Source organism: Chiloscyllium plagiosum, unplaced genomic scaffold (genome assembly GCF_037043375.1).
Source record: "Chiloscyllium plagiosum isolate Xiang-an unplaced genomic scaffold, Cpla_swu_hap1 HiC_scaffold_6, whole genome shotgun sequence".
Lineage (NCBI taxonomy): Eukaryota > Metazoa > Chordata > Chondrichthyes > Orectolobiformes > Hemiscylliidae > Chiloscyllium > Chiloscyllium plagiosum.
In genome coordinates, this window is record NW_028270144.1 from 129,197,800 (window position 1) to 129,210,444 (window position 12,645).

The 12,645-nt window shown below is 42.5% G+C and overlaps 1 protein-coding gene across 1 annotated transcript in view; it reads right to left on the bottom strand.

The window, feature by feature from the left end:
• Positions 1–12,645, bottom strand: part of LOC122550973 (E3 ubiquitin ligase RNF121) — a 73,830-nt gene that overhangs the window by 16,591 nt on the left and 44,594 nt on the right. Inside the window, exons 6-8 of the mRNA XM_043692538.2 lie at positions 11,531–11,651; positions 3,667–3,800; positions 1,420–1,521 (exon numbers count right to left, since the gene is read on the bottom strand). Of these exons, the coding sequence (XP_043548473.1) occupies positions 1,420–1,521; positions 3,667–3,800; positions 11,531–11,651 (357 nt within the window). The remainder of the gene's footprint in view (positions 1–1,419; positions 1,522–3,666; positions 3,801–11,530; positions 11,652–12,645) is intronic.

Genomic DNA, 12,645 nt, shown 5'->3' on the forward strand with positions numbered 1-12,645 from the left:
TGTTTTGGGGGTGCCAGCTGGCAGTCTCTTATTTTTAAGAAACTAAAGAAAAATCAAAAACATAATTTGTGAGAGAATTAAAACATCAGCAAGAGAGACGACCATGAACATTCACTCTTTCTGCCCTTGCATCAGCTAACTTACAGAGGCAAACATTTACAACTCAAAATAAAAACATTGGTCCACTGTGTCCACATCAGTCAAAGTTCTGACTACACTAATTCCATTTTTCAGCCTTTGGCAAGTGAATATCTGAATACTGCCCAAAACGTTATGAGAGTTTCTTTAAGGCAGTGGGTTCCACACTCCCTCTGGGTGAAAGAAAATTTCAACTGTCTGCTTCGCCTTTCTAAATCCATGTGCTGATTACTGATCCCTCTACGAATGGAAAAAGTGCCTTCCTATCCATTCTATCTCCACTCCTCTATCTTGTAAACCTCTATCAGGTCCCCTTTCAGTCTTCACCAATTCAAGGAAAACAACAGACATTAACCAATCTTGCCTCACAGCTCAGACCCTCCAACCCAAAGAACATTCCGGCAATTCTCCTCTACACCCCCTCTATTGCAATCATATCCTTCCTATAATGCGACTACAACTGCAAGCAGGACTCGAGTTGCAGTCTTATAGTTTCAGCATCCCCTCCCTGCTCTTGTATTCTGTCTTGGCTAATAAAGGCAAATATCCCATATGCTTTAACATCTTCAGGGATCCCTGATTACTCGCCAAGGTCGATCTAATCCTGAGTACTTTCCAGGGCCCTACCATTCATTGTGTGATCCTTCGCCCTGCTAGCCCTAAGTGCTATACCTCATATTCTGGGTTGAATTTCATTTGCCATTGCTCTGTGTACCTAAGTAGTCTGTTGATATCCTCCTGCAGTTTACAGCTATCCCGCCCCCTATTTAACACCCAACAGCTTTCTGGTCATCCACGAACTTCTTGATCATACACACTCCAATTAAATCCAAATCATTAATGTACACCACAAACACCAAGGACTCCAGCATTGAGACCTGTGGTACTCCACTGGATACAGACGTTCAGTCACAGAAATATGTCTCTACAGCACATTCTGGTTCCTGCCTCTCAGCCAATTTTGGATCAAACATACTACTTTGCCTTGGATCCATGGGATTTTACTTCCTTGAGCAGCCTGCCATGAGAGACCTTGTTGAAAGCCTTGCTAAAAGTCCATGTAGACCTCATCAAATACATTACCATCATCACTCCTGGTTACCTCCTCAAAGTATTCAATCAAATTTGTCAAACATGACCTTCCTTTAAAAAATCCTTGCTGATGATCCCTGATTAATCTGTGTCACTCTAAGTGCAGAAATAATTCTCAGAATTCTCTCCATAATTTCCAGGTCTATCCCTTTGTCCTTTTCACAATGGGACAACATGGGCAAAGGATACGGGTTGCTAAACATTCTCTTTAGATCCACCTTCTCTTTACAATATGGACAGGTTTGTTTCTTCCCGACGATGCACCAACCTCGGATGCAGAATTCATGGAATCTGGAGAACAGTGGTTAAGGAAAATGTGGCTCAGCCTGCAATGAGCATGAACCTGTAACAAACAGAAGATTAACAGCAACTTCAATCCAGTGGAATTGACAATATAAAATTCTTCACTTATATTGCTTTCAAATTCCTCTCTGGCCTCACCCCTGTTCATCTCATATCGCCAGCCCCACAACTCTCTTGAGTTCTCTGCACTCCCACAGATTTGGCTCCCTGAGTATCCCTAATTTTAATCACGTCATTGGCTATTGTGCTTTCAGAATGATAGGGATGGGGGCATTGGGGGAGGGGTGGGCCAGAGAGGGGAGAAAGGAAGAGAACATGACAGGGGGTGGGGGGCTGGGGAGTTGGGGAGAAGAGACAGAAAGACAGAGTAGGGGGTTGGAGAGAGAGAGAGAGAGGTTGGGGTTTGGGGTTAGAGAGAGAGAATGAATGCAGTTCGGGGCACGAGAAAGCGACAGTGAAAGATGGGAAAACAGAGACAGATGGACAGAGAGATACAGTGAAAACAAACTACAGAGGTGGGGTGAGAGAGAGAGAATGACAAAGATGGTGAGGAAACAATAGATGGGGAGACCAATGGGGGTAGGAGAATGCTGGGGCACTGGGATGGAATGGTGAATGACAGGGAATAAATGAGAAAGTATGTAAATGGATGATAGGCAATGAGATAAGCATTTTATGACAAACTTTAAAGAATACACAATAAAGGGCAAGGGTTAAAAATGGGAGAGATATTCTAAAGAGAATGGAGAATGGAGAAGATGGGAAGTGTACATTTTTGGACAGACTAGAGGGAAGGGGGTTTTCAGTGAGACGAAAAAATCCTCCTGCTTGGTTTCAAAGCTGGGACCAAATGTGACTGCCCAGTGGGCCATGTGGCCTGGACACATTTTATTACTAGAAAAAAGAACAAAATATTTAATTTCTCCGAACAACAACTTCAGGGACTCTATAGGGGAAAGACTGAAGGGGATTTCTGTGTAGGCTTCCCAAATACTCTAATGGGTAGAAAGACAAACTAAAAAATGACATTATATCTGTAAATATAAGAAACCTCAAGCTTCATGATGGGGAGGCGGGAACTTCTAAAACAGAAGCACAGAAAGAGGCATATATATGGAAGATTTCTAGTGTAGAAGCCAAATTCAGCTGCACAAATTTCCTTCCTCATAAATGTTTGCATTGTGCAAAACTGACAAATGGTACACACATCACAGTCACGAGCAGTACAAGTTGTACCTGTTTTAACATGAGCTCAGGATTGCTCACTGCACTCTGCCAAGAAGGCAAGCTGAGGAATTGCAATGTTCCCAGGCAGGTGGAGGTTGTGTAGAGTGCAGGGGATGGGCATATAGATGGACGTCCATTGGAATACTGGTCCCTGACAGGAATCTAGTTGACACCTGCCACAAGAAGTGAACGTTTTGTACACAGGAACACGATGAGGCCTTTCAGCCCCTTGAATCCATTCTGCCATTCAATTCAATCATGGTTTAACTCCACTCTGCCTGCAGAATTTTTCTAATCCATAATATTGTGGGGAGGAAGCAGAGGAAGGGACTTCTATTTCCCTTTGTGCAAAGAATTGCCTCCTGACATAACCCTGAATGGTCTAGCTCATATTCTAATTCATAACTCATCCCTCCTCTCCATATCTATTTAGCCTATCAAGTGCTGTCATCATTTTAAACAGGGAGAGGAGAGAAAGGGTTGCCTCAGGGGTGAGGCCTAGGAGCAGGATGGAGTGAGGAACAGAGACCCGAGAGCAGGACAGAGATGGAGGGACAGATGAAGCCCAAGAGCAGGATGGAGCGAGGAAGGGACTGAGGCCCATGAGTGGGTAGTGAGGCCTAGGAGCAGCAAAAGGGGAGATGTAGTTTCTGTTCTTCCCAGAGAGGTATCAACATATGGGCGCTTATGCTGGAGTGTGAAGTCCTGAACGAGCAGTCCCGAGGCCAAATGCAGTAACTTGTTCCAATTCCTTTATGCACCAATCTTATATTGATATACTGCATTGCAAAGATTCTTTGGTAAGGTGTTGTTGTGGTGACACTGCAAAATAAAAAAAGAAAAGCAATCATTTCAACAAGTGTCAGATTTGGCTCCTTGGCGTATCTCCCGCACTATGAAGGATACACATGGTTACAGGTTAGCATGTAGGTATTTTCTATAATGCCTTCCTCGTTGACATCCACAAAGATTTTTTGTCCACAGACTGCACAGATTTCATTGGAGAGGTGTTTGGTTGGCATCCCTGATGCACTGTAGTACTGCAACACACAACAAACACTTCAAAAAACAACAGCACAACTGCAATTTGGACAGAGCTCTCAGAAATAACTTGTTTCTACATTATAACAATGATGACAATTAATGAAATTAAATGGCTGGAAAGCACTTAGGGACACCTCAAGGTCATGAAAGGTGAGATATAAAAGTGGCTCTTTTTGCTTGGTAGAATGAAACTCAACATTGCTGAAAAAAAGAGACGTGATCAAAGCCTTTTGTCTTGCAGCCAATTAGGACAGAATGACAAGAGTGTCAAATCTCAAAGGGAACAACAATTTACATTGTACGAAAAACAAGGTACTGACTGGCTGATGGTTGGACTCTGATTGGTTTGTCATGCCATGAGGTAGGCACCAGGAAACAGTGCTCCTCAAATGTTTTTGTTCAACTGAAAAGGCAGAATGCCTGGACAAATTCTTTTCACTTGTTGTTGACTGAGCCCTGTATATCTTCAAGGAGAAAGTGAGGACTGCAGATGCTGGAGATCAGAGCTGAAAATGTGTTGCTGGAAAAGCGCAGCAGGCCAGGCAGCATCCAAGGAACAGGAGAATCGACGTTTCGGGCATAAGCAAGAAGGGCTTATGCCCGAAACGTCGATTCTCCTGTTCCTTGGATGCTGCCTGGCCTGCTGCGTTTTTCCAGCAACACATTTTCAGCTCTGAGCCCTGTATATGAATACATGTAGATTTTTGCAAGCACAAGTATCCCACATCATGAGTCAACTGATAAGACTCAGCTTCAACACCACGTCACTATTTAAAACCTTTTCTTTTTACTTCCCCTCAAATGTCCCAAGGACCTGTTTTGGTGGTATTGCCTGGCCTAGAACACCGAGAAATTTCCCTTACACTGATGATCACATGGATTCCATGCATAATGTTCACCTGAATTACAAGCAACAGCAAAGGAACTTTTGAGTGCAAGAGACTGAACCACGAACAAGACCTCATCCGCAAATGCTGACCTTATTATTGGAGGGAACATCACTGATGAAGCAGCTGAGATGGTTTGGTCTCGGACACTACCCTGAGGAACTCCTGCAGAGATATCCTGGAGCTGAGATGACTGACCTCCCGCAACCAAAATCATCATCCAGGTTCTAGACAGGATTCCAATCAGTGAAGACATTGCTCCGATTCCCTTTGATAAAACTTTTGCTAGGGCTCCTTCATGTCACACTCGGCCAAATGCGGCTTCAATGTGGCTTTCAGTCTCACCTCACCTCTGGCATTCAGCTCTTTTGACTCTGTTTTAACCAAGGCTGAAATGAGGTCAGGAGTTGAGTGGACCTGGCAGAACCCAAAGTGGGCGTCACTGAGCAAATTACTGCTGAGCAGGTGCTGCCACTTTGCTCTGACTTCCATAGCTTTCCATCTTCTTCATGATCCTCCCATGTGTCCCAATGAACTTTGTTGAATGCCTTCCAAAATTCCACATTTATAAAATCTACTGCACGGACTTAATCAAACTTCACTGTTGACTCATCAAAGAACACTACCAAATTGTTTCTTGAGGTTCTGGTTAAGGGATAATGTTGCTTGGATCCCTGTGAACAATGCAGTGCCGTTTTCATCAGAACAGCTGAAAAGATTCAGCATCTCTGACATGGTGAAGTGGCTGGGAGATGAATGTGATATTGCTGAGTCAAGGTGCAAGTTCATGAATACTTAAACAAAGCAATAAATTGATGAAATGCCTCAACTGCGCTGATACTATTTTGGCCTGGCTTCCTGCAACACACTCTCCATAAACTAAAACACATTTAATACTCCTGTCAAGTGTTTCATAATGTGCACAAAGTCTTATCTGTCCATCACCCTGTGGCTTCTTGTCTAGCAATATCTCAACTTTAAAATTCTTACCCATACTTTCAATCCCTCCATGTCCTCATCCTAATCTCAATAATCTCATTCAGCTCCACAACCCTCCAAGATCTCAGGACTTCTGCTCATCCAACACATTGCACATCTTGGATTTAAACTGCTCCATTGTTTCTAGTCATATCTTCAGCTACCAGGCCCCTAAACAATGGAAATTCCTTTGTAAAAGCCATCTCTTTTTCCTTGTTGAAGACACTTAAAATCAACCTCTGATAATATCTTTGATCACCTGCTCTAATATCTCATTTAGAGTCAAATTGTGTTTCACAACTGCTCCTGAGAAGAAATGTGGAACATTTTAGGATTTTAAAGTCAGTATGTTGTTGATTGTTTGCTCTGTTAAATGTTTTCCTGATGAAGGGCATATGCCCGACACTCCTGCTCCTTGGATGCTGCCTGACCTGCTGTGCTTTTTCCAGTGGCACACTTTTCAACTGACACTCCAGCATGTGCAGTCTCCACTTTTTCCTGTTAAATGTTTGATCAGGGACTGGGTTAGCGCAGCTGGCTGGATGGCTGGTTTGCAACACAGAGTAATGCCAACAATGCAAGTTCAACCCTTGTACTGGCTGAGATAACCATGAAGTCCCACTTTCCCAACCTCACCCCCTGCCTAAGACATGATGTTCTTCAGGTTAAACTCATAACAATCGTGTCTCTCTCTCTCTTTAATGAAAGAGCAGCCTATCATCCTCTGGGATGATGGCGAATCTACCTTTAATATTTGAGCTTCTAATGAGTTTTATACATTGCTGTGGTTTCCACATTTTTTAAAACAAATTGGGGGAATTTCGATCTGGAGTATTCTTAATTTGTTTTCCAAGCACTTTTCTGCAAGTGAACATTTTACTGCATTGTCACAGAATCACAGTATTGTTACAGCACCGGAGTTACACAGAGTCCACAGTTTAATGTCGATTTTACACCACCTGCTGCTTTCATTGGAAACCAGGTGATGTCGGAAAAGCCAAAAAAAATTCAACAATAAATGGGGTTTATTGCTGTAATTACAGAAAAGAACTGGCATTGAGGACTAGTGCTCTGTCCTAATTAATCCTCTCAGGTCCTAGAATTTTTTATTGCAAGCTCAGCAGAGGGCAAACAGACATCCCAGAAATTGCACACTCCAGAAATTTTGTTTGTTAGGGGATGTCACTAGCAACCTGGATTGGTTCCCAAACACCCATATTTCTGTCTTGCTGGCAAACCCCAAAGTAGGATCTATGGACAATTCTCAACAATTCCAAATCCAAGTTGACTGGTAACAGAACTGGACATTTATCACCAAACTGCAATTCAGCTTCATCAACAGGAAATTCAGCAGATAAAAGAATTACCACATTTTCTCCTTTGCTTCCAAGACTTGCTTTTCTGTTTTGTAATTATTTAAAAAGAAAATCTGTGCATCGATTTATCTTGTTTTATTATTAGTGTGTATCGGGATGTGGGATTAAGGGGACATAGTTTTAATTCTGAATCATAGATCAAATGTTGACCACATTTTGCCACTGGAGTTAAGAATAAGTTTCGTTCATAATAATTGAAGTATTTTGAGTTCATTAACAAAGTCTGGTTATTTTTCTTTCATTATGGATAGTAGTAGCAATGAGTGGAATTAGCCAAGTTGGTAACTGAATCAACAAATAAATGAGATGAGTGGTGAAGTAGTGGGGCATGATCATTAAGGCATTCCTCCCATTACAATTGTAATAGAGAATTCACCACCAAACCCAGACAGTCTGGCTAAACAGGCATAGTCACGAGGTGTTCAGAGGAATATTCAACTAGGAAAACAGAAAGTGGCTGTACAGGACATTGGTTTGGCCACTGTTAGAATACAGCGTGCAATTCTGGTCTCCTTCGTATCGGAAACTTGAAAGGGTTGAGAAAAGATTTACAAGAATGTTGCCGGGGTTGGAGGAATTGAGCTACAGGGAGAGGCTGAACAGGCTGGGGCTGTTTTCCCTGGAAGCGTCAGAGGCTGAGGAGTGACCTTATGGAGGGTTACAAAATCATGAGGGGCATGGATAGGGTAAATAGGCAGAGTCTTTTCCCTGGGGTGGGGAGTCCACAACTAAAGGGCATAGATTTAGGGTGAGAGGGGAAAGATAGTAAAGAGACCTATGGGGCAACTTTCTCACACAGAGGATGGTACATGTATGGAATGAACTGCCAGAGGATGTGGTGGAGGTGGGTACAGTTACATTTAAAAGGCATCTGGATGGATATATGAATAGGAAGAGTTTGGAGGGATATGGGCCGGGTGCTGGCAGGTGGGACTAGATTGGGTTGGGATATCTGGTCGGCATGGACGGGTTGGACCGAAGAGTCTGTTTCCGTGCTGTACATCTCTATGACTCTATGATAAATATACAGAGATTAGAAGGTACAGATTTGATTCTGGCAGTGGTCTCTCAAAATTGAGTATAATGCCCATCAGGCTAGATAAGCCTTTGATCATCGAGTAACCAAATCTTGGATCAACAAGTTTTTGTGCAATGGGACAAGCTATTGTGTGCAAAAATAGAATTTGTATCCCTGGTTTGGCCTCCTTCTCCTTTCTCTGCCCCCACATTTATACCTTGCAGTCAAATCAGAGCCACAAAGTGGCTTGTGCCTTGTTGGATTAGATGCCATGGCAAGCAATCAACAGCTTTCTGCTCCCAGCCAATGGTGTCAATGTCTCAGTGTTTTAGGACAACATTGAATGCATCCTTATTTCTTTTCCTTTGGCCAATAGAGTCATATAGCAAGGAAGCAGCCCCTTCAGCTCCATGCTGACCATGTTCCCAAACTAAACTAGTCCCACTTGCCTGCTTTTGGCCCAAATCCGTCCAAATCTTTCTTATTCATGTACTTAGCCAAATGTCTTTTAGACACTGTAACTGTACATGGCAGTTCATTCCACACACTACCCACTCTAAAAAAAAAAGGTTGCCCCTCATATCCTTTTTGAAACGTTCTCCTCTCACTTTAAAAGTATGCCCCCTAGTTTTTAACTCCCCCACCTTAGGGAAAAGATTTTTGCCCTTCATGATTTTATAAACCTCTATAAGGTTAATCGTCAACGTCCTACACTTCAGTGAAAAAAGTCCCAGCCTACATTTACAACGCAAACCCTCCATTCCAGGAAACATCCTGGTAAATCTTTTCTGAACCCTCTCCAGTTTAATATTATCCTTTCTATAACAGGGCAACCAGAACTGCACACAGTACTCCAGAAGAGGCATAACCAACATCCTGCACAATCTAAACATGATGTCCCAGCTCCTATATTTAAAGGTCTGAGCAATGAAGGCAAGCACACTGAACATCTTCTTAACCTCCCTGTGGTGCAAATTTCAAAGAATTATGCACCTGAACCACTAGGTCTCTCTCTTCTGCAACATACCAGTGCCCTTTCATTAATAGTACAAGTTCTGTCATTGTTTGCTTTATCAAAATGCAATATCTCACATTTATCCACATTAAACATTTAGGGGCAGCATGGTGGCTCAGTGGTTAGCACTGCTGCCTCACAACGGCAGGGACCCGGGTTCGATTCTAGCCTTGGGTTACTGTCTGTGTGTGCACGGGTTTCCTCGTACAATCCAAAGATGTGCACATTAGATGGATTAACCATGCTAAATTGCCCGTAGTGTTTAGGGATGTATAGTTTAGGGGCATTAGTCAGGGATAAATGTAGAGTAATAGGGTAGGGTAATGGATCTGGGTGGGTTACTCTTTGGAGGATCAATGTGGACTTGTTGGGCCAAGTAGCCTGTTTCCACACTATACAGATTCTATGATTCTAAACTCCATTTGCCACTTCTCAGCCTAATGACACAATTGATCAAGATCTCTTTGCAATCTTAGATAAGCTTCTTCACTGTCCACTATACCAATATTAGTGTCATCCACAAGCTTACTAACCAAGCCTCCTGTATTCTCATCCAAATCATTTATATAAATGACAAAAAGTTGACCCAATATCAATCCCTGTGGAATACTACTAGTCACAGGCTTCCAGTCTAAAAAAACAACCCTCCACCACTGTCTTCTGTCTCCTACCTGAAGGCCAATTTTGTATCCAATTGGCAAGCTCACCGTGAATCCCACATGATCTAACGTTACTAATTAATCTACCAAGCAGAAACTTATCAAAGCTTTAATGCTAAAAGCGGGACCAATGGAGAGCAGGGAGGAGGAGGGAAGAAGTTTCTGGGTATCTGGTTGCCAATGCCCATCTATTGGAGTTGGTTCTTCAGGAGTGGGACTTTGATGCTGGTAGACAGTTTCATGCAGGACATTGGCCCAGTATGTCTTCCCATTTGATCCCTAGAATTCAATGTACTGGTGAAAGCTCTCAAGGATATTAATATGATGTTGGTAGACAATCCAGGAAATTCATCAACAATCTTACAGACCATGATCTTAAAAGGTCTTCTAACCAAGAACTTGACTTCCACAGGTTTCTATCATCAATGACATGTGGTTGCAGCTTGATAGTAGCTCCTTAGGCGAGGAAATGTTGCGTGAAATCCAGAGTTAGCTCATCAAAATAGGTGATGCAGGGTATGCTCAACTGACCCAGGGAAGATTGGTAGAAAATCCTTATCCTGTCCTGTGCAGAGTCACCATCATGCAGTAGTCATCTGCAAACTCAAGGCTATGAATGCCCACAGTGATGAGTTTTGTTTTCACACAGGTGCAACCAACGTTGATACTGGATACTGACACCTGGTGGTAAGACATCTTGGATGAAGTAGATAAGGATGCTCAGATAGATGATAGGGACCAATCAAACAATGTGGTTTGAGCTTGGTCTGGATGGAAAAGGTCTGTTTCAGACCCTCCACAACAGCAGGTATAATGTTACACAGGAGTCTCAGGATAGTGACAAACATCAAATGGGCATTGCAACAATGGATGACCATCCATAGAGCTTCAAAATTTGGAGAATCAAGGACCTTGGTCAGGTCAATGAAGGGAGCAACAATTCTAGACTTTGCTCCTGACATTTTTCCTGGATCTGCCTAGCCTTGAAGATCAAGTCTGCAGAATCCCAGGAAGCCAGAAGCCACACCGGGTGTCCGGGAGGGACGCCTCAGTGGACGAAGGGGAATTCTTTTTGCAGATCCCAGACTCACTAGGTTGACGAGAAGGTTGGAAAGTCTAAAACGTGAGGATAGAGTATGTTACCTTGGTTTGCTTTCTTTAGAAGATGAAAGGATAATGTTATCAGGCTGACCGAAGTTGTAAAGTCTGAAAAATCATTGGGGGGGGGGATATGTGTGTGTGTGTGAGTGAGCACAAAATAGGAAGAACAAAGAAAAGAATGAGCAAGCAACAAAAATAGATAAGGGAGGAGGGGAGGAGGAGAGCAAGAGACAGCGCGAGGGAAAGAAAGAAAAGGATGAAGTCACAGAGAAAGGAAGAGTCCGGTGGGGGGGGGGGACAATACCTTAAAATTAGAGCTAGGCCATTCAAGTATGTCAGGAAGCACTTTTTCAACCAAAGAGGAGTGGAAATCTGGAACTCTTCCCTCCAAGAAAAGACGATGGAGGCAGCCATTTAACTAATGTTTAAGGCTGACACAAATAGTGTTTTGTGGATAATGGTATGAAGGATCAAAGAAAAAAGGCAAATGCAAGTGCTAGAGATCAGCCAAACCACTAAGTGAATAGTGGAGCAGACGAGGTTCTGATGGAATCCTCCTGTTCCTCTGAGGCAATAAAATCTTCCCCTCATCATCTAACCACTCAGTGGAGGGTAATTACAAAACCATTAATGCAGCTATACAAATGGAAAACAGCTGACAAAAGAGGCTAGGGCCTCTAAGGTCACTCTACCCCTATTGTTGACGCCATGTAGTCTGCACACATTTCTGCAAAGTCACGACTCAACACTCCATAATACAACCCGTAAAATAGTAGCGATACTCCAAAGTCCATTCCATCTTCTGGTTTTATTCTGGGGAAAAGACAAACAGAAATTCTGTCAAATGCAATTCTGGAAACTCAAATACTCTTTAGAACAAAGTTCACAAAAAAATTGCTGTGTGTAGCATGTTTCACATTGTCGAAGCACTTAGAGAATGAAATACTTTTGACCTGCTGTTCTGTAAATCATATTTATATGCACTTTACACTCAGTAAAGTGGTCATTGTACCTAAAGGCACAGATTTGCATCCCACAGCTACCAAAAGAAAATTCTAGGCACATGTATTTTAGAGATTTGTTTGAGACAGTCTCATGCATGTTAGTGAATCCCAGAAGCAGAGGAGGTCTTTCTCAAAAAATGCACACATCAAGCAATCAATCATCCATGACGAGGGCAAAGGCAATATAGGAATTCCTTGAACATAAACAGGCCACAGAACATCTAGTTCCCCATCTACCTTCCTGATTGTGACGTGATACTGGAGTGCTGGGACTATTACATCAATCATGATGAGTCTGCAACAGACACAAGACATGAAAAAGAAAACTCTCGCGGTAAGGATGTTTTAGGGAACCACAGGGGCAAAATCAACCTGTTTCTCCCAAACAAAATATGAAAAATAGCAATAGACCATTCAGCCCCTTAAACCTGCCCTGCTATTCAGACCACAGCTGATCTGCCTCAGACCTCAACTCTACTTTCCTGCTAGCTCAGTGTAGCCATCAATTTCCCTGAGATTTCAAAACAATCTATCGACCTGCTCTTTAAATATTTTCAGGAATCTAGCTTCTACAACCATTTGGAATAGAGAATTCCAGATATTCAATACATCTGGGAGAACAAATTTCTCCATATCGCAGTTTTAATAAGTTTTCCCTTTATTCGTCACTATGTCCCTTGGTTTGAGATGCTCCATCAGTGGAAATATCCTCTCAATGTCTATCCTTACAATCTTGTATGCTTCAATTAGATCACTTTTGTTTGTTCTATTTTTAAAAATTCATTCATGAGATGAGTGTGTCA